General features: G+C 59.7%; 6 protein-coding genes across 6 annotated transcripts; 3 read left to right on the forward strand and 3 right to left on the reverse strand.

The window, feature by feature from the left end:
* The first annotated feature begins 245 nt into the window (after window positions 1-245).
* BDZ90DRAFT_230134 (putative 40S ribosomal protein S30) lies at window positions 246-1,005 on the forward strand. Its single transcript, XM_025505354.1, has 2 exons — window positions 246-809; window positions 895-1,005. The coding sequence occupies exons 1-2, from the start codon at window positions 682-684 to the stop codon at window positions 950-952; spliced, it is 186 nt and encodes a 61-aa protein (XP_025365750.1). The 5' UTR covers window positions 246-681; the 3' UTR covers window positions 953-1,005.
* Window positions 1,006-1,340: 335 nt separating this feature from the next.
* BDZ90DRAFT_36757 (hypothetical protein) lies at window positions 1,341-7,602 on the reverse strand. The gene is made up of 2 exons (XM_025509525.1): window positions 7,258-7,602; window positions 1,341-7,173 (listed from the first exon to the last, which is right to left on the reverse strand). Exons 1-2 carry the CDS (start codon window positions 7,451-7,453, stop codon window positions 1,439-1,441), a joined length of 5,931 nt encoding a protein of 1,976 aa, XP_025365751.1. The 5' UTR covers window positions 7,454-7,602; the 3' UTR covers window positions 1,341-1,438.
* A 417-nt stretch (window positions 7,603-8,019) lies between these two features.
* On the reverse strand, window positions 8,020-10,058 carry BDZ90DRAFT_248796 (hypothetical protein; the record flags this gene model as incomplete). The annotated part of the gene is made up of 4 exons (XM_025507635.1): window positions 8,020-8,528; window positions 8,577-8,870; window positions 8,943-9,280; window positions 9,338-10,058. 4 exons carry the CDS (start codon window positions 10,056-10,058, stop codon window positions 8,241-8,243), a joined length of 1,641 nt encoding a protein of 546 aa, XP_025365752.1. The 3' UTR covers window positions 8,020-8,240.
* Window positions 10,059-10,798: 740 nt separating this feature from the next.
* BDZ90DRAFT_236488 (linoleate diol synthase) lies at window positions 10,799-14,648 on the forward strand. The gene is made up of 3 exons (XM_025507298.1): window positions 10,799-11,171; window positions 11,248-14,212; window positions 14,286-14,648. Exons 1-3 carry the CDS (start codon window positions 11,151-11,153, stop codon window positions 14,498-14,500), a joined length of 3,201 nt encoding a protein of 1,066 aa, XP_025365753.1. The 5' UTR covers window positions 10,799-11,150; the 3' UTR covers window positions 14,501-14,648.
* A 112-nt stretch (window positions 14,649-14,760) lies between these two features.
* Window positions 14,761-18,457, reverse strand: BDZ90DRAFT_277539 (WSC-domain-containing protein; the record flags this gene model as incomplete). Its single annotated transcript, XM_025509018.1, has 4 exons — window positions 14,761-17,787; window positions 17,856-17,938; window positions 18,007-18,229; window positions 18,302-18,457. The coding sequence occupies 4 exons, from the start codon at window positions 18,455-18,457 to the stop codon at window positions 14,824-14,826; spliced, it is 3,426 nt and encodes a 1,141-aa protein (XP_025365754.1). The 3' UTR covers window positions 14,761-14,823.
* A 799-nt stretch (window positions 18,458-19,256) lies between these two features.
* On the forward strand, window positions 19,257-20,955 carry BDZ90DRAFT_266919 (hypothetical protein; the record flags this gene model as incomplete). The annotated part of the gene is made up of 4 exons (XM_025508695.1): window positions 19,257-19,370; window positions 19,425-19,740; window positions 19,804-20,667; window positions 20,903-20,955. 4 exons carry the CDS (start codon window positions 19,257-19,259, stop codon window positions 20,953-20,955), a joined length of 1,347 nt encoding a protein of 448 aa, XP_025365755.1.
* Between the last annotated feature and the right edge of the window lie 3,060 nt (window positions 20,956-24,015).

Below are 24,015 nucleotides of genomic sequence, written 5' to 3' on the forward strand. Positions count from 1 at the left end.
TCAGCCTCTCAGACAGCGCGGGCGGGCGGCCAGGCCAGACGTGAGCTCATCAGCCTCGAGGCCGAGGATCCCACCTTGTCACCCTATCCCTCATCGCCACCACCAACCCGTGGGTATCATTTGCAGAGCACGCATCGAGATGGCGAAACATTCGCTGCATTGGGAGTGCTACAGGCAGGCAGGCTGGCAGCGTGGCGCGGCATTGGCATCGACACATCGACGTATAGAGCAACGAGCGAGGCTGGCTGGCCGCGCGAGGCATGGAATGTTGGAGGAGATAGCATACCACTGTCAGCGAACGACGTGGGCAATGGTGCGAGGGGAAGATGACGAATGAGGAGGGAAGAAGAGTGGACAGCATCGTAGCAGTTCGACGGAATGAAGAGGGCCTGCGTGTCGAGGCTTCACCTGCGATGGGTGCGCCGTCCTGCGCCTTCGACGTGCACCTCGTCCATACTCGTTCGCCAAAACGAGGACGACGATGATGGGCAGGTGGAACTAGTCTTCTGCGCCACCATCAGCGTCAGCCACACTTGCCAGCACACGCCGCCACGCCACGCCAGCCACCCTCCCATCAGCGATCTCGCCATCCTCCATCTTGCCACTCGCTGCACCATCTCTCTCTTCAGACACTGACCCTTTCCCTACCTCTCGCTCTAACAGCTCAACAAACAATCCAAAATGGGAAAGGTCCACGGATCCCTCGCGCGTGCCGGTAAGGTCAAGTCGCAGACCCCCAAGGTCGAGAAGCAAGAGAAGGCAAAGGTCCCTCGCGGCAGGGCAAAGAAGAGGCTCTTGTACAACCGCCGGTGAGTAGGCTGTCGCGACCTCAACGCGCACTCATTGTCAGTCAGTGACTGACTCACCCTTTCCACCCGTCTCGCCCACTCGCAGCTTCGTCAACGTCGTCGCCGGCCCCGGTGGCAAGAGGAGGATGAACCCCAACAACTAAGCGTCCACCCTCTCACGAGGAGGAGCGCACGCACGCACGCACGCACGCATCGTAGCGCTACCTTGACGCTCTAGTTGGTTCTTCCGAGTCTCCATCATGTACAATCGCACACACACTACACCTCTTGACTTCAAATCGAGCACTCATCCACACATACACACGCATGACTGGGCGAGGTGGTACACAGCGAATAGCGTCATTAATGATTAAGGATAGGGGATAAAGACGAGGGGAAGACGAATGATTTGCCGGTAAGAAGGGATAGAGTATCGTGAGATGAGCGTGCGCCATGCGTTGCGTTACACCGCCGCTGCTATTGCTGCCGCCGCTGCCGCCGCCGCCGCCGCCGCCGCCACCAACACCGCCTGCGTTGAAGGGATGGGTATAGCAGAGCGAGGAAGGTCACGGGTCGGCCGCTGGCAGTCCTTTGCCCTTCCATTGCCTTCGTCGTACAGAGTCGTGCCGCCCGTTACGCTGCTGCCGTTATCAGCTCTGCACACCTGCCCACACTCCATCCGCTGAGCCCCTCGTAGTCGCCTGGCCCCCCGCCAGGCTGGGCGAGGGCACCGTAGACCTTGCCGATGCTGACGTATTGGTGGAAGGGACCGCGCTACCCCTCTCTGCGTGTCCAGACTGGCCGAGAAGATTCATAATCTCGTCCTCAACACGACGACGCCCCGCGTCGCTCTGGCGCAGGAGTGAGGTGGTGGCAGAAGTGGACTTGCTGTTGAGTCCGCTGCCGTCCGGGCTGCTGGGGGAGAGGAAAGAGTCTCTGCCCTGCTGGCCAGTAGGGTCGTCCTCCTCCTCGCGATACGCGCGAGAGATGGGTCGCATCCCTGCCCCTACGTCAGAAGTACGAAGCTGTGCTCCTGGTTGCTCCGCTCCCTCTCCACCGACTGTTCCACCACCCTCCTCGAGCAACCTCCGCTTGACAGCATAGTACTGCTTAGGGTCAAAGAGGAACTTGCCGCCATCCTCGTGCTGTCGGGCCAGGGACTCGAGGAGTTGCTCTAGCTCGACATCATTGGTGTAGACCACTCGCGTGTCTAGTGCCTGATCGGCAAGACGGAGATTGAAGGCGCTCTGAGCTGCAGCCAGTCGCGCGTCTTCAGAGGAGAGGCGAGGTTGAGCTTCGTCTCCTTGCTGTTGAGCTGCTTGCCAAGGTGCGAGTGGCAAGTCGGGCATGCCTTCCTCGCCACCCTTGTACCCCTGCTTACGCTGTCTCATCGCCGCGGCTACGTTGCTCTCGGTCCTCTGTCTTTGGAAGAGACTGCGTGAGTCGTCCTCTCCGTCTCGTAGGAGGCCAGTGAAGGTTCGGCCACCTTCCTCAACGCTCGGTCGGCCCTGCTGCTGATACGTCGAATGTCCCGTAGCCTGCGGTAGGAGGCTGCCGTTGCTTGCATCGGCGTACGAGTCCCTGGGCGGTCGGTTGAGGAAAGAGAATTGCGATGCATCGCTGTTTCCCCTCGTGTGCCCGCCAGGAGGAGCAGCAGCCGTAGCGCCCTCTTCTCCGCTTCGTCTCTCGCCCTCGCCCTTGCCCAACCCAGCAATGATTTGCCAAACGACCGACCCGTCCGCCCTCTCCGTGACCTCAATATGACTGCCCGTGGGCACCTGCGCATGATTGAAGGCCGACGAGCCGGGGCGAGAACCGTCGTAGAGCGAAGCGCCATCGCGGTCTTCATCGCCGGCAGCGCCCGAAGGACCGATGTACATGTCGTAGAGGGAGCCGGCATACGAGCCGCCGTCAGCGCCACCAGTGGCGGTGGAGACGCGTCGCGTGCTGTTGGCGAAGCTGGGCGGTCGTAGGCTGGCGGCACCGAACTTGCTGGCGCGGGACATTCGCATGGTTGCTCTATTCGCTCCGCCGGCATTATCCTCTGATCGACGAATCTGCGACGAGGGTCGCGAAGCCTCATTGCCCGCGCCACTTCCACCGGCGATCAGAGCAGCGTAGCTTGCATTTGCCTCGTCGTCATCAAACTCGCCTGCCTTGTTGGGGCGAGACTTGCGTCTTGAGGCGACCGACGGGGCGACAGAGGAGGCGACGCTGAGGCGGCGGCGTTGCTCTTCGTTGGCGGCGGCTTCGTTGGGGAAGATGAGAGTGCGACGAATGATGGTGTTGCGTGCAGAGGAGGAGGCGACGGCTGGGGCGATAGATCCGTTGGCTGGCGGGTCGCTCGTCGGGAGGCTGCCGGATGTGGCCGTGGACACGCGGTTCTGCGGTGCCGAGGAAGCTTGAAGCTGGGCTTGCTGTTGTTGGGGCTGCTTCCACGCGGGAGCAAAGCCGCCAAAATTGTCCTCCTGGATAGCTGCAGGGGAGCCCAGCAGACCCTTAGAGCCACCGCTCTCGTTCGCTGCGAGCGAGTGATCTGCAGTACTCGAGGTGCGCCAGCTATCCTCGTTGGCCAGGGGAGCAGATGGCCCAGACCAGTGTCCCAGCGCAGACGTCTCACTGCGGTCAACGATGGGGCTGGGCATCATCCCCGTCAGGCGACCAGCGGCACCGCTCTCCGGCAACGTCGAGTCTGTAGACAGGCCGCCCGCACCTCCAGCTCCTCGCCCTGCAGGGCCGGCACTCTCGCCAATGCCGAAAGGCGAAGGGCCACGCATGGGTGTGCCCCTGTCAGGCAGCATCGCCGAGCCCGTTGCGCTATGATCAGCAGCAGAGAGGCTGGGCGACTGCTGAGTCACAGAGGGCGACCCTTCCTCGGTAGGCTTGCGTACGCGCATCCTCGACATGAGGCGACTGAGGCTGCCGTTACTGCTGGAAGCGGGCAGAGTCCCTGCAGCACTCCCTCCGCCGGAGCTCTTGATCGAAGCTGGGGTACCAGGAGCGACGAGGTTGCCTGCGGGTGCTGGCGCGCTTGCTGGCGCGCTTGCTGGAGGCTCACGTAGGGTGCGAGACGCTGGAGGCGTCCAAGCAGCCGCGGTACTTGCGGGCGCGGCAGATGTCGGGCTGGACCACTCTTCGGCTCTGGAGCTAGGCGTGTCCAATCGACCTCGATGACCGAAAGAGCTAGAGCGACGCATGTGCAGCAAGGTCGCAGGCATCGTCTTTGGATCGTTGCGGTAGTCGCTTGCTTGCCTGAATGGCGGGCGTCGTTGAGTCGCAGCGTCGGCCGTCTGACTGCGCGGTGACTTCTTGTTGACCGTCGGCTCAGGGATCGGTTGTGCGTGACCCATGTACTGGCTCGTCGTGAGCAGTTCGGGCGCGCCAATGAACTTGCCTGGGTTGCGCTTAGCCTTGCGCTTCGAGAGGATGCGCGACCTACGCGGCAGGAGATGAGGGCCGCCATCTCCTGAGTGAGGGCCTTTCAGCGCGGCCGTAGCAGCTTGGGCTTGCGCGGCGACGTCATCCACGAGATTGGGGGTGAAGCCTTGCCCCTGGCGTGGGGAGCGGGAGTCTGACCATACCGACTGGGCGGAATGAGGGCTGCTCATGTTGGCGGCTGCGCTGGCGTTGGCGTTCCCACCCGCGCTGGCGTACGGATGGCCCTGCTGCATCGATGGGTACGACTCGTCGTCGTAGCCACCCTCGGCATCGTCCTCTTCGATTGCGGGAGCGAACAGCCCACCGTAGTCGTGCGATGTGCTGCCTCCGGCGGCACGGCTATGCCCATCGGAGAAGCTTTCAAAGTTGGCCGCCTTGTCGAGTGCCTGCTCAAGCGACATAGAGTAGGAGACGCTGTCTGGCTGGATGCCGTTGAGGATGTTGAGGTCCTGAATCGTGGGCAGGCCGCCTGATGTGCGGCCAGGTGGTGGAGACGTAGGGCGATGACTAGACGTGACGTCATACATGACTTCGCGACCTTTGAAGGAGCGCTGCGAGTTGGAGTGGGACATTCGCGCAGATTGACTGGCAGGCCAAGCAGAATCCTCGCTGGACGTGACTTGAGCTGTTGGGCCTCGAGACGGTGAGCTTGGCGTCGATCCGCTAATCGAGCCTCCCCTCACTCGCTCAGCTGCAATCTGTCTCGCCCTCTCTCGCGCCTTTTCAAGCTTGACAGGCGAGACTGGTGAGAGAGGCTGCACTAATGCACTCTGCGCTGGCCGTTCTGGTGACAGAGGCTGCACCGTTGCCGTCTGCGCTGGCCGCTCTGGCGACATCGGCGGCGGTATCGCGTTTGGGTGCGAGGCAGGGAGTGGGATGGGCGGGGCGATAGGTCCAATAGGTCCCATGCCATGACGCTGGCTGACGGAGCGGACAAGGTTGGCCTGGATCTCTGCAAGCTGATTGACCGTATCGCCGTTGAACTGGCTAGCGGCCTCTGCGGGCGGCATATGGCTGACCGGGCGGTACTCGTCCATTGTCGGTACGAGGGATGAAGTCTGTCCGGCACCGAGTCCACGAGATCCGCTCGCAGCCGCGTCCCCTTCTTCTGTGCCCATGTTGCGGGCCACCTTGGCCCACACATCGTCGACTTCAGGCTCCTGTTCGAATTGCCTCTCAAAGTCGGAGATGTTCGACTCGCTCCCACCGCCAATGCTTCCAACGTCGCTGGGCGAAGCCAGGCTCGGCTGGCCGTACGTCTGCCGCCAGCGTTGTGCGAGGATAGGGTCGTGGGTCGGCGGCTGAGGAAAGAGACCGCCCGTGGTTGGACTCAGGACATCCTCCTGCGATGCATTGATTGCCCGCTGCGTGTCGACGTTGGCTGGCGGAGGCTGGCGCCGGACGATGCTGCTGAAGCCTTGCGAGGGAGTGTTCGTGGTCGCAGCCAAGGCGCTCGACGCAGCAGCGAGGCTGCCGTCATTGACCAAGGGAGCGCGATCTGAAGTTGACCCGGCGGGCGTCGATGGGCTGTTTCTGAAGCCGCTTGCGTATTCGAGGGGCAGCGTCGTCTTGATGCCTCCGCCAGCTGAAGGGAAGTAGCGCTGACTTCTCGCCGCGATGTTCCCAGCGGAGATAACTGAGGCGCTCGTGCCGCTGCTAGAGGAAGGTGGGGTACTCGCAGCGAGGCTCGCGTTGCCGGCAGACGAGGGCTGTACGGGTCTTCGTGGAGCTGAGTTTGCAGCGCCTTGCACCCTAGGCGTCGTCATGACTTCTGGCCTAGGGGTCTGCTCCAGCTGAGGGGTGCGTTGGACGTCTTCGTGAATGGCGACGCTGGTAGCCGTTTCTTCCTTGGCGGATCTGAACGACTCGCCGTCCGAGTCTGATGCCTCCTTGCCGCGTGAAGTCAAGCCTCGTAGGAGGTGACTCTCGTCGCTGACCTCGTCGTCCGCTTCATCCCCACGATTCGAGCGAGTCGCCATACCTTCTGCGAAGAGATTCTCCCCCGCCAACGAGTGGCCGCGACTTTGCTCCTCGTCTTCCATCTCATCCTCGCCGCCGTCTTCTCCGTCCTCCTCGTCCGACTCCTCTGCGGAGATGGCGTCGATCTCGTAATCGCCGTCGTCTCCCGGTGCGCCGCCAAAGCGAGGCAAGCTGCCAGGTGACACGATGCCGATGACCTCCTCGAGGGCGGTGCTGACTCGGCGAAAGGCTTCCGGAGAGAGAGCGGACAAGAGCTGCGATTGACGCTGTGGTTGTTGGAGGGTGGGAGGAGCGAGGTGTGCGCCGCTTCGCTGCGCAGCGACCTGTGACTGCGCATCGCCAAAGCCGCCTGGCACAGCAACATCGTCCTGAACCGCTCTCTCCTCTTCGGGGTACTGCAGCTCTACTTCTTCTTCTTGCGTTCCCTCGTCCTCCTCCTGCTGCTCCTCCTGCTGCTCCTCCTCCTCCTCTTCCTCCTCGATGGGACTCGCCATGCTAGCTACCTTGCTCTTGTCGAGGCTGCGCAAGTAGGCATTGTCCCTCTCTGAGCTCCTACCAGAGAAGAGACTGCCGCTGCCGCTCGACGGAAAGCTCGAGACGTTCTTGAGCTCGCCGAGACTCTCTGTCAAGGAGCCTATGCGGTCGGCTGCCGAAGACCTCTCACCAGTCGAGGATGCATACGATGCGCCGAAGCCGTCGCTACCGGATCCGACGGTGAATCGATCGCGATTGGTATCGCCATCCTGGCCATTCGCCTGCGCAAAGAGCGTCTGCTGTCTCATCTGGTCGATGATCTCGTCCTCTTCTTGCTCGGTGAGGAAGTTTCCCCCTGGCTGGCCAGTAGCGCGTGCTCTGGCTCTCTGAGCTCGAAGCTGCGCTCGCATTGCGTCAGGAGTAACCATGGTACCGTCTGGGGCTCGTAGAAGTGTGAAGCGACGAGTGAGGTGGGGCATGATTAGTGATGTGCCTGCGAGGATGGGATGGGGCGGGTAGAGCACGGGATGTCAGTCCGGCGTCTCTGCGACTTCCTTCGAGCGCATGTCATCCTCACGGTAGTCGCTCTCTGGTGGTAGGGAGAGGAGTGCTCCTGACGACGACGACGACGTTGATGCAGCATTGTCATTCTCGTGTCTTTGCTGTTGTTGCTGCTGCTCCTTCATCTGCTGATTGCGCTGGGCGAGACCGATGCGAATGCCTCCCGGCTTCGAGGGCTGGCGAGCTTTTCGCCGGAAAGGGTTGGATAGCATGGTGTGGTATCGCGATGGTGGATGGCGGCGGCGGCAATGAGGATGATGATGACAAAGAGAGGTCGCGGCCCTCGCTGCTGCTGCTGCTGCTGCTGCTGCTGCTGCTGCTCAGTTGGATACGAGGGAAGCGAGGGCTAATGCCGGCTGCGAAGGGGGGAGATGAGAGGGCGGGCGGCAGCGGCAATCGAGGGCCACTCGGCGGCGGCAATGAAGTGGGCACAGATGGAAGAGCCCCGACAAAAGCTGATCTTGCGGGCTGCGGAGCCGCAGGTCGAGATGATGCAGAGTAGAGAGAGTGATGAGGAAGAAGAGACCGCCTCGCTCGCTCGCTACCTCGGGGACTGTACGTTGCCCTCTTGCTTGCCGTCCGTCGTCGTCGTCGACGTTGCCGGGCCAAAGGGAACGACGCACGTAGATTATTTCGAGGTCCGACGCCAGAGATGAAGGAAGCGGCAGAGGAGAGCGGCAACAGGCCTGTCAACGAGCAAGACGCGGGCAAAGACGCGGAAGAGGACCGAGAAAGACGCGGGCGCGGACGATGATGCAGGGCGAGCGGCACCACCACCCCATCTCTAAGTTTGGGTCTCGCAGCCAGACCGTAGCGAGTGTGAGGTGAAGCAGGGATGCGATTTAAAAGGGAAGGATGCAGGATCAATAGCAGTCCTGCGAGATGTGAATGGGATAAACAAGGGGCAACAAATCCCCAGCGATCACTGTAAGCTACGCGGTGGTATCGAGGAGCAGCGGGAATACGGGCGCGCATCACCATCGTCACCACACATGCAGCTCAGTGGACAATCTGCCAGATGGCCTCATCATCCGCCGTCGCCTTGACACGGTATCCCTCCTTAGCCCACCTCTCCCTCTGCCTCACCGAAAAGTGCATCTTGGGCTCCGTCTCCCTCACAGTACGGTACCGCCCGCGATTCAACCCAATCTTCTTACGCCATATCCCCGTCTCCTTGTCCTGGATACGGTACTTGATGGGCCAGGCCAGCTCGAGGATCCACCACACCTTGGCCTGCTTGAGCTGGTCGTTGAGCGACGCAATCGAGTCAAAGTAGTCCTCGTGCGCCTCATCGAGGATGTCGAGTTCATCGACCGGGGAGCCGTTCTCACAGACGCCGCGTACCATTGAGCGTCGGGAGTCGAGAGTAGGCAAGTCGCCACGCGCATGCCTCTCGAGGTAATTGGGAGATGGCCCAACTGCAGGCTCGCTGCGGGGGAGCACCTTGGGGTATAGCGTCTCGACGTCGAGGCCATGCTCTGCCAGGACGTCGGTACGGTAGAGCAAGCCCGTATTGCACTTGAAGGTCTCGCGGATCATCCAGCGCAGCGGGATGCGTGATGCTTGGTGACGCTCCGAGTTGGGGACAGCACCGCCGCCTACATCTGCGTGGCTGCCAGCAAACCAGACCTGCGCGGGCGCAGCGTAGAAGAAGATCAGCAAAGCTGGAATTCGCGCGTTGAAGGTTCGGTCCCGACTCACCTCCTCGACGTCAGTCTGGAACGGAGGACGACCCCACTCCCTGGCATCCTTCTCCTTGAATTCCTTGATCAGGTTCAATTGCCGCTGACTCTTCTTCACCTTGCGCTTAGAGTCGCCGAGGTCCTCAGCCGTATTCGCGTCTCGGAGGGTGGTGGACGAGTTGGACGTGGCTAGCGAGCTGGGATCGGTCGTAGAAGGGCTCATCTGCTGCGACTGCTGCGCTTTCGTGGTCTTCGCTGGCGGCGCACCCTGCTCTGCGTTATCGTAGAGCCCCTCAAGATCAAAGGTACCGTACACTCCGTAGCTCGACTCGCGGCCAGACGAATCGACGTGGGTGCCTCGTCCTGCACCTCGAGTGCGGCGACGATGCTCGCGAACGGCATCCTCGGTCTCACTTCCCTTCTTGGCCTTGGCTGGATGGCGTTGGTACCAGTGATTGGCCTTAAATTTTGCTCGGCGCTCGTCGAGGGCGAGAGCGTGACGAAAGAAGGCGACGGAGGAATTGTCGCTCTTGGCTAGAGGTAGGATACGAGGGATGACTCCCACGCTGGCCACCGTGTCCCAGCAACCCAAGAAGTGCACGTTGACGTCGATGGAAAAGGTACGCTTGAAGTCGGCGCTCATCTGCCATCCGTATGCGCTATCATCGCAGTACCAATCGTATGCAAAGGGAAGCTGAGCGATGTTGTGCCTGGGGAGCAAGCCGACCTTGGTGAGCATACCGCAGAGAGCTCGCGCCGTGTATGCTCCCCTCGAGAAGCCCAGCACGCTGATCTTGTCACCCTCTCTGTACGTCTGCATCAGGAATTGGTATGCCTCCTTGACGTGTGTGCCGAGTGAAGAGCCGATAGCCATGTCGAGGGCAGCAGAGAAGCCGGTCTTCAAGGAGCTCTTGGCAGATGAGGTGTAGGTGCCGACACCGCATTGATAGTAGCAGAGCTGGCGCGGGTCGTCCTTGCGTAGGGCTTGGAACAGCTTGACGACGTTGCTGTTGTCGCCGTCGAACATGTCACCGGTCCCATCGCATAGGAGGCAGATGACGCGGGGGGGGGGCGTCGATGCTGTTGTAGAGTCAGCGACGGCTTCCACCGTGGCTGGTATGCGTCGGAGCACCATGATCGTGGATGGAAGAAGACAAGAAGGGGAGCAGGCTATTGACGATGTGTTGTCCCACCCACGATTGTCTCAGATTCGGTGCTTCGCTCGGTCTCACATCACGACAACGCCTCGCGCGGCCCCGCGTTCTGTTCTTCCTTGGCTGAAAGACAAGGAGCACCGCGACTTCCTCTCATTCACATTGCTTCGACCTGTGAATAGATCGCCGACACCTCGCCGCCTACTCTCGCACGAAGATCCCTCGCGCACCATCGCCGCTTTCTCATCACACCTCGTCCCGAGAGGCGATTCATCCGCTGCGAACACGCATCCCGCTGACCAATGACGTTGAGAAGGGCGTTGTCAAAAGAGGAAGGAGCTCCAAAAGCCGACTCACTTCGACCCAGGTAGACTACTGCCGGCAACGCAGCGCTCGACGCCCCCCTTTGCCCCGCTGCCGTCATCATCGCGATGTGATATCAAGATGGCATGCATGCTCGAGTCGGCCCTGCAATGACCTCTTGAATTGGTGCGCTCTTGGTGCGCTCTTGTCGCGCTCTTCGTTTGCTCTACTAACGAGTCGTTCTGCGCGTGAACAAGGTTCAGGAAGATTTGTGTTGGTCGCTTAGAGTAGAGGAGCGTCGGCAGGCTGGGACGGAGAACGGGTGCGTGGGAGGTCAGGGCCTTGAGTGCTTTCCTTCATTGGCCGGCGCTGCGCTGCGAGGTGGACTTGCACATGCGAGAAGTCGATGCGTGCACAGGCCGCCTCCCAGCCCGCGTTTCGCGAGAGGGAGAGAGGAAGGAGGCATCGAGGGTCGAGTGAGAGTGCGACTATCGCTTCGTCTCCTCGAAGCCGTCTCGGTCATTTGTCACCTGGCGGACAAAGGCGCGGGCAGCCTCGCCATTGCCCAGCAACTCAGCATCGACAGGCAAAGCATCGCTGATCGAGTCTCTACGCACCTGGCCACGATGCCCGCCGCTTTTGCTAATCAGAGGTTGGGCGCTCGTTCGTCGTGGCTGCCGCCGTCCTCGCTACGCCGTCCCCGCCACGATTGGCATATACCCAAGAGAGGAGATCAACTCTTCTTGACCTCTTACTAGTCCATACCCATCATGGCAAAGGGAGTCTCCAAAGTGAGCAGATTCGTGCTGTCAAGACGATTGCCCGCATTCTTGCTGACCCAACACTACGCTGACTCGCACCCAACAGATCTTTGATACCATCAAGCGCAAGGCGCCCACGGCGCCCGACGGCCGCTACGACGCCGAGGCCGCAAGCAGCCCCGCCGAGGCAAAGGAGACGTCTGTCCTCCACGATCTCTTCCACCTCAAGGGCAAAGACGCCGTCACCTTGGCTAAAGCTCTCGAGGGCATTGCCTCGGGAGAGCCCCTCGATGATCGAGACTTGCTGCTCGAGCGAGCTGTAGAGATGCTGCAGACACTGCCCGCTAACAGCGGCTTGTCACACTCTGTCAGCGACGCCTTCATCGGAACACTCTTCAACGAGATGCCTCATCCTCCTCAATCGACCATCGAGCCTCGATCTCGCTACCGCACCGCTGACGGGAGCGGCAACAATCCGTACAACCCGGACTTGGGCAAGGCAGGCTCGCCTTACGGTCGCACTGTTCCACCTCTCAAGCCGAAATCTCCGTTCCAACCAGACAACGCGCTGATCTTCGATACACTCTTCAAGCGCGGCAAGGAGTTCAAGGAGCACGAGGGTGGTCTGAGCTCCCTCTTCACCGCATTCGCCACCATCGTCATTCACAACTGCTTCGAGACCGACCGCGCTCAGCCGTGGATCAACAACACGAGCTCCTACGTCGATCTGGGCCCCCTCTATGGCAACAATCAAGAGCAGCAAGACAGCGTGCGCACTCGCGTGCAGGGACGCATCCATCCAGACTGCTTGGCTTCTGCTCGTATCTTCATGATGCCCCCTGCCGTCATCGCTGTCACTCTCCTCTTCTCTCGCCACCACAACTACCTCGCCGAGCGTCTCTTCGAGGTCAATGAGCGTGGCACCTACAAGGCGTGGGAAGATCTCGGAGAGGCCGGGCGCAAGGCACAAGATGAGGACATCTTCCAGCTAGCCCGTAACATCAACATCGCCTTCTTCGCCAAGGTCGTTCTGACCGACTACGTCTCGGCGATCCTTGGAACTGTTCGTGCAGACTCTGAATGGCATCTCGAGCTCGGCAAAGAGATCAAGGATCGAGCTGGAGCGAGGATTGAGCGTGGAACGGGCAATAATGTAAGCGCAGAGTTTGCGGTGCTCTACCACTGGCATTCTCTTCTCTCTGCGGCGGACGTCGAGTGGCTGGACGAGACAGCGAACAAGGCTCATCCTGGCAAGAAGATGAGCGAGCTAGGCCCAAAGGAGTTCATGGTGATGGCTCATGCTCATGCCGAGACATTCAAGGCGCTACCGCCCAAGCAATGGACCTTTGGCGGGCTCAGCCGCAAGGAGGACGGATACTTCGAGGACGCTGCGCTGGCTAGCTTGATCAAAAACGCCATCGAGCAGCCTGCTCACGCCTTTGGAGCTCGTACCATTCCAGAGGCCATGAAGATCGTCGAGTGCATGAGCATGGCCCAAGCCCGTGACACTTTTGGAGTCTGTACGATGAACGAGTTCAGGGAGTACTTCAACCTCAAGCCCTTTGCGTCCTTCCTCGAGTGGAATTCTGATCCTGAGATTGCTGCGGTCGCCGAGCGTCTCTATGGCCACATCGACAACCTCGAATTGTATCCTGGTCTACGAGCCGAGGAGGTCAAGCCCAATATGCCCGGTTCAGGTGTACAGCCCGGCCATACTATCGGGCGGGCCATCCTCGATGATGCAGTAGCTCTCATTCGCAGCGATCGCTTCCTGACGCTCGATCTCAATGCCTCTACGCTCACAAACTGGGGTATGGCTCAGATAGCACCGGCCCCGGGAGCGTACGGCGGCTTCCTGAGCCACATCTTGTACCGCGCTCTGCCGCGCAGCTGGGGCCGCTATTCTACGTACAACCACCTGCCCTTCTACACTCCCAAGTCGATTGCTTCCGTCCTCAAGCGCAACGGCAAGAAGCACCTGTACGATCTCGAGCGACCCATCGATGTCGACAAGCTTCACGGCGTGCATTCGTACGAGGCCTGCAAGAAGATCTTCTCAGACCGCGAGACGTTCAGAAACATCTATCACAGCAACCTCGACATTCTCACCGACAAGGGTGGCTTCATGATCGGCTTCGACGACCACCCTACGCATGACCGTATGTCCGGCTTCATGCACGAAGCCTTCTTCGAGCCAGGCTTCGAGAAGAATGTGCGCAGGGACTACCGCAAGATGACGATCACGCACATCGAGAACGGCACGCTCGAGTATGGCGACGGGCGTAAGCAGCTCAATGTCACGCGCGACGTCTTCAACCGTGTGCCCGTCATCTGGCTCGCCGACCGCTACGCCATCCCGCTCAAGACGGCCGAGCACTCACACGGCCTCCTGACCGTCTTCCAGCTTCAGGCCGCACTGACTGCCCTCTTCATCTACTCGAGCTTCGACGTCATCCCTCACGCCAGCTGGATCCTTCGCCAGGCGGCGCTGGAGCTGGGCCCGCTCATGCGCAAGGTCCTCGCAGCACGCGTTCAGACCAACTACGGTATCCGCGAGAAGATGCACGATCTCGTCGCCAAGGGGTCTGCTTTCGAGGTTTCCGAGGCGGCAGACCACCTCTACCACAAGATTCACGAAAAGAAGATTCCCCTCGACGAGGCCGTAGGCAACCTCCTCGGCACTATGATCCCCATCGCCGGCAACATCACGCAGCAGTCGACACTGATCCTCGACCTGCTCCTCACGCCGGGCTACGAGTACGCAAAGGAGCGCTGCATCGAGCTGAGCAAGCGCGACGATGCCGAGGCGGAGAAGGAGTTTGAGATGTGGGTCTGGGAGGCTATGCGCGTCAGTGGCGTGGTACCTGGACTGCCCCGCGTCGCTGCCAAGGACGTTGACATCGATGATGGGGAGCGCGGCAAAATTCACGTCAAGGCTGGTGAGCGATTGGTGATCGCTTCATCACACGCCCATCTTGATGAGAATTTCTTCCCCAACCCTCGCAAGCTCGACCCGACTCGTGACCCTAAGCTTTACATCCTCCTCGGTCACGGTATTCACTTCTGCTTCGGTGAGTGCGCGTGTGCGCCTGCCGTCTTTTCTCACCACCGCACTGACATCCGCTGGCTCCTTCTCGCTCTCAGGCGCCCGCCTCGTCGCTCCTTCAATCGTCTCGATGCTGCGCGAGATCCTCGTCTTGCCCAAGATCCGTCGTGCCCCTGGCCGATCGGGCGAGCTCATCCGCCTTCCCGAGCAGCTCGGCCACAAGGGCGATGCCTGCACGATCCAGACGTACCTGGACGCCTCGTGCAAGGAGAGCCCCGTTCCTTCGAGCTTCGTCATCGAGTACGGGCCATGAGCGGGCGAGCAAGTGTGCGCGTGTCGAGCAGCCGCGTCGTCTACTTCAAATTTGCTCGTCGAGATCAACACCACCACCCAAGCCTTGTCCACTCTGCTCTTTCTCTTTCCCTTTCGATCCTTTCAATTCATTCACCATCAAATGGTACGCCGAAGAGCACAGCGATTCACATCGACGGAGAATCTTGTTACATCATTGCAAGCGGTAAGGGTGACGTGACGTGACATGACATGCAGCGGGGTGTATCGACCAATGGTCGTGCTGATTTACAGAGTATCTAGTGTGGGTCCTGAGAAAACCTCCCTCCCTCTCTTCGGTGTTACCTAGTTCCCCACATCAAGCAATTGCGTCCCCTGCACAGGGCTAGCAGATGCATCGAACTGGTACAGGTTCATCCTGCTGCTGCCACCGCAAGCAATCGTCGAGTTGCCCTTGCAGGGCATCGAACAACCCCTCGTCGTCGGATCCTTTGAGCTCCCACCAGCGGGAGTGGGCGCAGCCGTGTAGTTAGGCTGGTCCTTGGCGCCGTAGCACTCGCTGGCGTACTCGAGACCACACCAGGTCATGTTCGCAGAAGCGCATGCGTCCAGGCATGACTCGACTGTCATCTTGTTGGCGCCGCCAGGCACCGAGGGGCTCATGGGCAGCAAACGAGCAGAGACTGAGTCGACTGCGCAGTCGGTGAAGTTCCAGCGGTCGTAGCGCGAGACGGTGAAGAAGGTCTGCTTCCAGCTCTGGTCCTCGAGGACGTTGAGGCGGTTTGGCCCGCCACAGAGCTGGCCGTTGTCGCCCGAGCAGGTCATCGAGCAGCCAGAAGAGGCAGCGCTGTTGGCGAGAGTGTTGCCGCAGTAGCACTCCGAGGAGTACTCGGTGCCAGAGTAGCGGAAGCCCTTGGCTGAGCAGAAGGCTGAGCACTTGGCGGGGGTGTTGTCTGACTGCGAGTACGAGGCGGAAGAGAGAGTGCGCGAGCCGCCGTCATCGAGGTAGCAGCCCTTGTCGGTGTAGCCGGAGGGGACTGCGGTGGTGGGTGTGCTCGAGGCGGACGTCGAGGTCGAGGTCGACGTTGAGGTGGTCGCGGCGGATGTGGTGGTGGACGTAGACGATGAGGTGGTCGCGGTTGATGAGGTGCTCGTGGTGGAGGCGGTGCTCGTCGTGCTCGTGGTCGCGGTGGACGAGTCGGTCACGGTCGTCGAAGCAGAGGTGGCGGTAGTGCTGCTCGCCGTCGTCGTGGACGTCGCGGTGCTCGTAGCTGCACCACCCGCCTTGGTGTACACCAGGATCCTGTCTCCGGCACCACAAAGCTCCGTCGAGTCGCTCGAGCAGGGCATATTGCACTCGCTCACGTCCTTCTTCACGGCAGTGCTACCCAGCGCCTGGTCACAGTAGCACTCGCCGCCGTACTCGACACCAAAAATCGGGTAGCCGGCGCAAGAAGCCTGGCAGGCCTCTACTGACCCACCAGGCTTGCCGACGGTGAGCACTCGCTGGCTGACCGAGTCGGTGTAGCAGCCAGAGAGGGTGTAGCTGCCGTCCTTGGTGGCAGATGCTGCTTGCGGAGTCGCCGCAACGGGGACGGTGCCGCTCTGTGCGCTGTACAGGGAGAGGCGATTGCCATTTCCGCAAATCTGCGACGCGTTGCCCGTGCAAGGCATTGTGCAGTCAGTGGCAGTCACGGCCGCGTAGTTGAGCTGCGAACCACACCAGCACTCTCGACCCCACTCGAGTCCGGAGATGCTGAGCTGAAGGGCCGAGCAAGCTGCGGTGCACAACTCGACGGTATTGTTGTCGCTCGAGTAGGCCTGCCGAGAGAGGAGACGGCCCTGCGAGCCATTGTCCACCACGCAGCCTTGGTAGCCCGACGGGGAGGGAGCGGCGGACGACGTTGTAGTCGTCGAGGTAGAGGCGGTAGTCGCAGTGGTGGTGGCAGTGGTAGACGTAGCAGTCGTCGTGGCAGCCGGCGCCGTGTTGTTGTAGACGGTCAGCCTCGAGCTAGCACCGCACAGCTGCGTATTGTTGCCCGAGCAAAGATAGCTGCACTCCGACGCTGTCGTGAGGGCACCGCCAAGCGTGTTGCTGCAGAAGCACTCTCGCGACCACTCCAGACCCATGTACTTGTACCCTGCGCACGAGGCCGCACAGCTTTCGATGGTCATGGCGTCAGAGGCGGTACTGTAGGCGTTGAGAGTGCGGTTGCTGACGTCGTCGGTGTAGCAGCCGATGTAGTTGAAGCTGCCTGACGAAGCCACTGTTGAGCTTGCGGGTCGCTGCGAGGGTGCTCCGCCAGACCAAATCGAAAGGCGCTGGTAGCCTCCGCAGTACTCTGCCGAGTTGTCGTTGCACGGCGTGAGGCACGCTCGGTCTACGACCTTCATGGCTTGGTAGGAGAGAGTGTTGCCGCACAGGCATTGGCCACCGCCGAGCATGCCAGCGATAGAGTAGCCCGCAGATGAGCAGGCTGCCGTGCAGGCCTCGACGGAGTTGCCAGAGTTGACGGAGACGGGGAGCGCGTGTCCAGTCGAGTCGTCAGAGTTGTCGGAGTAGCATCCCTGGAACGTCATGCCAGCCGCTCCTGTACCGACAATGGCCGGAGGAGGCGCATTGGCAGGATCGGGCTGCGGGCTGTCTCCGGCTTGAAGGCGATTGCCAAAGTCGGCGTGGCGCGAGCCGTCACCGTTGAGATTGTCCAAGAAGAGGCGCGCCTGACCTGCGGGGCTGGCCATCATGGCGCCATTGTCGTGCCCAACGGGCGTGTAGTCGACGTTGTCGATCGATTGAGGAGGGAAAGCGGCAATTTGGGCGAGGAAGCGCTCATCGCGATTGGCGCCGGCGGTCAAGGGGTTACACGAAGACGAGTCCTCTCCAAAGTCTTGCGTGCCGCGAGCGTAGATCTTGGAGCGGCTGTTGTAATTGGCGAGGACTGCAGCGCGGCCCTGATTCGTGAGGTCGGTGTTGTAGGTGGGCAGATCACTACCTAGACCTGCTCGCCAGGCGTCGTAGGTTGGGCAGACGGCTCCAGGGTCGCGGTAGACGGGACGCTTGTCGCTCATGTAGACGTAGTCGTTGGGGTTTCCGATCCAGAAGCGAATGGGCGTCGAGAGGCCCAGCTGCTTGCCAATGGCGGCATAGCGCTGCACTGTCTGGCCGCCGAGAGAGTGACCTGCAACGACGATCTGGTTCAGGTTGGGGTAAATGGCCTTGTTCGCAAAGTATTGCGTCATCTGGTCGAGCACCGCGTAGGAGGAGACGTCGGCGATCTTGTAAGGGTACTGATTGTTGAGGCCAGATGCCTACGTGCGCATGGAGTAGGTGAGATTGTCAGCGCGGTCAGCGGAGGATGGCCGTCCTCGACACGCACCCAATTCGCTCCCTTCCAGACGAGGGCGAGCGACGTAGAGCCCTGACCAGCCGCGAGTCCATCCGTCCAGGGATACGCGACGTCTGTGGGCGAGCGTAAGAGTGAGCGGGATATATGGAAATGATACACGCCGCAGCCGCACCGCACTCACTCTTCTGGTTGCCGTTGGCAAAGAGGGGCGCGACAATGGCAATGCTGTCTGCGTTGGCGGCGCCGTTGTTCGAGTTGGCCTGGCTCAAGGCATTGAGAGCGTTGGACATGTACAGCTGCGGATCTTGGCCAAGACCGTGAATGATGATGACAGCCTTCTTGACCTTCTTTGGATCTTGACGTTTGCCATTAGTGCCCAGAATGTGGTAGTTGAGGAGCGATGTCTGTAAACGAGGAGGCGAGAATCAGCTACGGTGACCTTACTGAATGATCTCTCGGCTGCGCTGTGAACGCACATTCTTGCCTGTGGCGCTCTTGATGTTCCAAAAGGTGACCTCCGAGCCGCCTACGCTTGGCATCGAGTTCGTGTAGTTGGCGCCCACATACTGCTGAGCGGTGACATTGACGGCGAGGAGGAGGAGCCCCACGAGGAGCAAGCAGATGCGTGACATGAGTGCAGCGGCGATGACGATGAGCGAGCGACGAGCAGGGTCATTGTCTCCAGGACCCCTTGTTTATGAAGGAAGAGGTCCCCATCGGACCACCTCCTTCACGCTCCTCTACGGCATACCGAACGGCAGTGGCGTGTCCCGTCTGGCGCACTCCTTCTCAACACTCAACGTGTGTGTATCTCCGCGGCAAGCCCAGTCACGACCGCCGCGGTCGCGTATCGAGGCTGGCGAAGAGCTCTCCGCTATTTTGGACAGGCGGCGGCGCCACCCGCCGCTACGCGTCACGCCTTCTTGCATGAGCGCGGGTGATCCCGCATCTCGTCACTGTAGCGAGGAGGCCTAGTCTTCAGGGACGGGACACTTAATTGGTCGATCTGTCAAGGGTCGAGACGGCCTTTAGGCGGACAAGGGGTCGCAACACCAGTAGCTCGCTTGCGAGTGATCTGTGCCTTGGCGGAGCTAGGCAGGCTGGCTGGCTGGCAGGCAGGCAGGCAGGCAGCGAGAGTGCAACACCATCGCCCCGCCCAATCCCCCGCCACAATGTGTCCAGCCTAAACACGGACACTGCTATAGTGCACACTAAACGAAGTTCGAATGAATGTATTGCCAACTAAGTGAGCTCCGGCTCACTTAGTATAAACACGACGAGCCCCAACCACTAGCGTCCCGGACACCACGTGGCGGCGGCTCAAGATGACGTGGATGTTGTGCCACGTGACCGAGTGAGACAACACCCGACTCGGGCACACTCTCTCCCTCCTAGCGTCTCGCCAAATCACCTATTACAACATCTTGCAGCATGTCGCCTAGCGAGGCTGAGCGTGACGAATCCAGCCCGAAGAGGTCGCTAGCGACGCTTCTGACCACGAGGGAGACCCTTCGTTCGGTACGGACGCTGAAGAAGCGTCCAACGGTGAGTCTTAGCGGTGATTAGGTTGAGACGCCAGTGGATGCAATCTGACCGAAGTCTTTCCTAGATGACGACGACGACAAAGGCGCCGAAGGCGACGATGAGGAGCTGCCGCCGGCTCGAAAGAAGACCAAGAAGACTAAGACGACGCCCGCTTCCCGAGTCGCTAGCGGTTCCCAGCGCCGTCGTCGAGGTACCGTAAGGCCAACGAGCACGGCTGGGTACCGAAAGACGCAGCCCTGCAACCCACCCGAATTCTACCAGCAGTTCTGTCTAACGTGTGGTAGTTCTGCGGTTTGCGAGATGGCCTTACACGGCTCGTCTTGTCGTCGGTGCCAAGAGAAGGGATTGACCTGCGATGCTGGCGGACGAGGTGAGTTTCGAGCTAACTGAGCATGGTCGAAGTTGACTTCGGTGTGCTGAACCAAGACTATAGTTCCCGCCTTCCGAGGCCCCAACGCTCGTCAGGCCAAACAAGCTTGGACGACTGTGGCGACGCGACGCAACCCCGATTGGTTCCTCAAGGACCCTCCTAGGAACTTCACGCCCGCTCCTTGGAAGGCGATCGACGTAAAGACGATCGGCGAGCGCTACGGCTCGCGCGGTAACAAGAGAGCTGTCCTGGATCCTTTGCGCACAAGTCGCAGTGCGGTTGAAGCGGCGCTCCCTCGAGCTGAGCTAGACGCGTCGGACGGTCGCCTCGCCATGGCGTTTTACGAGTATGTCCTCGTGTGTTACGACGAGTTGGTTACCAACCCTGCGAAGCTTCGAACGCAAGCTCAGAGGGGCAAGAAGCGAGGTTCGGGCGGCCGAAGGAGGGGTGGTCGCGGAGCAGCGGTTGGCGACGACGGTGCCGGAACCGACTACGACGACTATCTCTCTTCGCACGACTACCATGACGGTCTGACTTCTGTCGACGAGTCTTCCGACAACGACGACGACGAGGAGGCGGCTGTTGCTCAGGAAGTGGCCGGTGGGACGCAGGGCAAGAGCGCTACCAAGACGAGCAGCCGTAAGCGTAAGAGAACGGCGTTCTCCAACACTCGCTCTTCTGAGGCAGGGCCTTCCGGCTCAACTGGTCGTGGTAACCGTGGCGCTTCCCCAACTACCGGTGAGGCGGCGACTACCAGCGGTGGAGGAGATAAGGAGGCCGAAGTGGTGATTCCGGCACACTTAGTGGGACCGGAGGATATGACGGGGGGCCCCGAAGCTGGGTCCGCCGGAGGTGGTAACGGTGATAACACGGCCGGCGCCAGCTCTTCCCAGCGGGAGACTCGAGCTGCGCGTCGTGCTCGCGACGGTACGTCGCAGAGCTAGCTAGTGATAGCGACGCTCTTGTAAATAGTCTCTTCACCAGTCTCGTCACCCGTCTACCTTGTCTATCTTTATCTCGTCACCCGTCTACCTTGTCTATCTTTAATTCAATCGAATCCTTCCTCTCCGCCTGCGTGAGAGGGTGTTATCGAGTGCTATAGGGCGCCTCGCGCTCGCTATCTATCGTCCCAGACGATAGGGGTTGGCTCAACCATACCCAGCGCTCGGAGTGGTGCTCCAGGCACCTGAAAGCCACTTCGCACCCACTGAGTAGCGTCGAACGCCACTCATTGTGAGGTGATAGGAGGTAACGGCTGCACGATCGCCTCGTGTGGCCTAACCTCCTGGCTAGGATCGAGCTGACTGGAGGGCACAAACGCCATGGCTGGCGTCGAGTACTCTCGCTCGATATCCTCAGATAAAAGTCGTAAGGATCTTGGGTCCGTTGGGTGAAGGTGCTTGCGGACGTCTTCCTCCTGTCGTTCGTGGAAGGTATCGTCTAGCCAGAAGCGTGTCTTCTCCTCTCCCACCCTTAGAATCGCCTTCTTTAGGCGATTACCGTGAACCAACTGATCCAAGACGCGTCCGTCTGGAGTACGCAGCTGATAGGTACCTAAGATCTGCTTCGCCGTGACTTTCATCGGTCCGAACCACTTCGGCTCGAACTTATACGGGTTCGCCACCTGAACCAGCACCCAGTCTCCCTCTTGGAGTTGGTGCTCTACCACGGTCGTGTCAAAGCGATTCTTGGCGGTGACAGCACGCTTGTGAGCGAGACCGGTGGACGTGGTGCGATCCAAGTGCAGCTTTTGCAGCCTGCGACTAGGGTCGTCTTCGGGGATATTAAGTACTCTCGGAAGGAACTCATCTTGCGGGATACGTGGTTCGACACCGTATACGAGGTAGAAGGGACTGAACCCCGTTGTCGAGTGTGTACGCACGCGAGCTGCAAACAAGGCGTTAAGCAAATACTCGTCCCACATACGCGTAAACTTGCCAACCATCAAGCGCGTCAATAGCTTGCCAACCAAGCCGTTAAACGACTCGACTTTCCCGTTGGTGCGGGGGTGGAAGGCGGTGGTGATACGGTGACGCGTGTCCATATTGTGGTAGAGTCGCTTGTTAAGTTCTGAAGTAAGATTCTTTCCGTTGTCCGTAATGATCTCCTTTGGTGCTCCGAAGCGCATGAAGATCTCTTCGTATATGAACGAAGCAACATGAAAATCGTGCGCGGTCGGAATCGCTCTCGCAACAGGCCAACTGGTGTTGTAGTCAACCGCCGTAACGATCCACGCATTACCAGAGGGCGTCTGCGGGAGGATACCAATGAGGTCTACCCCCCAGCGCTCAAAAGGTTGCAACTTGTCGTTGCCCATCAGCTGCTGCAGCTCCTTCTCCTGACCAATCGTCCGACTAGACGATAGTTGACATTGGGGACATGATTTGACGAAGGCGCGCACATCTTTTTCCCAATTGGGCCACCAATAGCGATTGCGGACCAATCCTAGCATACCGTCTGCTCCTAGGTGAGCCATAGACGCGTGCAAGCGATGTAAACGGTGCGACCGTAGATACGCTAGCACATACGGCACAGGCGGACCGTCAGAACGGAGACGGAGCAGTAGGCCGTCAGAGTACGTGAAGTGTTGTGCTTGCTTCTTGATACGCTGTTCAAAACGTTTGTCGTACTCTTCGCCTCGAAGGTATAGTCCCAGCGCCTCGAAGAATGCATCATTCTCCGCTAAGTGAGCCCGATTCTCTTCCGTAATGGCACTAAGAAAATCAAGTCGTCGCGAGATTGCGTCTGCGATCGTGTTCTGCTCACCTGGTCGATACTTGATCGCCAGATCGTGTTCCTGGAATTCCGCTATCCACCGCTCTAACCGACGAGAAGCGATTTTCGTCGTTGGTAAGAACTGTAGCGTAGCGTGATCCGTGTAGACCACGGTCTGATGGCCGTTCTCGATATAGTGTTGCCAGCGACGAATCGCGTGCTTAATCGCAAGAAGCTCCTTTTCGTGGACAGGATACTTCATTTCGGCGGGGCTCAGCTTGCGTCCATCGTAAGCGACGGGATGCATCTTCTTATCGTCAGGACATTCTTGCATCAAGACTACGCCGATAGCAAAATCTGACGCGTCGGTCTCGATTTGAAATGGTCTCGTTGTGTCAGGTTGTCGAAGTGCAGGGGCGGAGCACAGTAGCTCCTTAACCTTGACGAACGCTGCTTCGCACGCGTGATTCCAGCTTAGTGGCGTCTTACCAGCCGACTTAGAGGGGCTCCCTTTCATGAGCTCGAAGAGGGGCGCCGAGACGTGTGCGAAGTTCTTAGAGTACCTTCTGTAGTAGGAGCACAATCCTGCGAAGGACCGCAGCTCCGTGACGGTCTTGGGTCTTGGCCAGTCTCTGATCGCGTCCAATTTTTGCGGGACGGGTCGAACCTTGCCTTTGCCGACGATATGACCGCAGAACTCAACTTCATCCATGCCGAAGAAGCACTTCTTTGGCTTCGCGTACAAGCGATTCTCACTGAGTGCGGTGAGAACTTGACGCACATGTTGAAGGTGGTCCTCGCGGTTGTCCGAGTAGATCAAGATGTCGTCGAGATAGACTACGACGAACTGATTCAAATACGACCTCAGAACTTTGTTGACGATAGTCTGGAAGTCGGACGGCGCGTTCTTCAGGCCGAAGGGCATTACAAGGAACTCGAACTTGCCTTCGCGCGTATTAAACGCCGTCTTTTGAGTATCTTGCTCTCGAAGGCGCACTTGCCAGTACCCCGCAGTCAGGTCAATCTTTGAAAACATCGCAGCCCTGCCGAGCGCGTCCAAACATTCTTGGATGCGTGGGAGTGGATACGAGTTCCGCAAGGTGACTTGGTTGAGCGCGCGGTAGTCGATGCACATACGCCATTTACCGTCTTGCTTAGGGACGAATAAGACTGGAAAACCCCAAGGAGAACTGCTCTCCTTGATCAGACCTTTCTCGAGAAGACTCTTAATCTGCTTGCTTTGCTCGACCAGCTTTGCCGCAGATAGTGAGTAGGAGCGAGCGTTGATTGGTTGCGCATCGCCGGTGTTGATAAGACTGCCCGATGCTAGGCGAATATCAGGTATGTCTTCCGGCCGCTCGTCCGTTGGTATGTCTTCCTGGAAGACATTGGGGAAGTCGTTCAGAATTGCTTGTAACTCTCGAACGTCTGTCCGTGGCACCGAAGAGCTCCCCTCGCCCTCCTGAAGTGCGCTTAGTGGGTTTTCGACGTTGTCGCTGATTCGCCTGAGGACGCCCAAATAAGCGTGTCGAGCACTTGTGCGTTGTGTACGATAGAAAT

Source organism: Jaminaea rosea (genome assembly GCF_003144245.1).
Source record: "Jaminaea rosea strain MCA 5214 unplaced genomic scaffold BDZ90scaffold_1, whole genome shotgun sequence".
NCBI classification, from domain to species: Eukaryota; Fungi; Basidiomycota; class Exobasidiomycetes; order Microstromatales; genus Jaminaea; species Jaminaea rosea.

Bases quoted from the DNA above. Each gene is read 5' to 3' on its own strand.
- BDZ90DRAFT_230134 (XM_025505354.1), top strand. From the start codon at position 682: ATGGGAAAGGTCCACGGATCCCTCGCGCGTGCCGGTAAGGTCAAGTCG. The intron at 810-894 runs GTGAGTAGGCTG...GCCCACTCGCAG, and splicing joins AGGCTCTTGTACAACCGCCG to CTTCGTCAACGTCGTCGCCG.
- BDZ90DRAFT_36757 (XM_025509525.1), bottom strand. From the start codon at position 7,453: ATGCTATCCAACCCTTTCCGGCGAAAAGCTCGCCAGCCCTCGAAGCCG. The intron at 7,174-7,257 runs GTGAGGATGACA...CCATCCTCGCAG, and splicing joins ACCACCAGAGAGCGACTACC to GCACATCACTAATCATGCCC.
- BDZ90DRAFT_236488 (XM_025507298.1), top strand. From the start codon at position 11,151: ATGGCAAAGGGAGTCTCCAAA. The intron at 11,172-11,247 runs GTGAGCAGATTC...CGCACCCAACAG, and splicing joins TGGCAAAGGGAGTCTCCAAA to ATCTTTGATACCATCAAGCG. The intron at 14,213-14,285 runs GTGAGTGCGCGT...TCTCGCTCTCAG, and splicing joins CGGTATTCACTTCTGCTTCG to GCGCCCGCCTCGTCGCTCCT.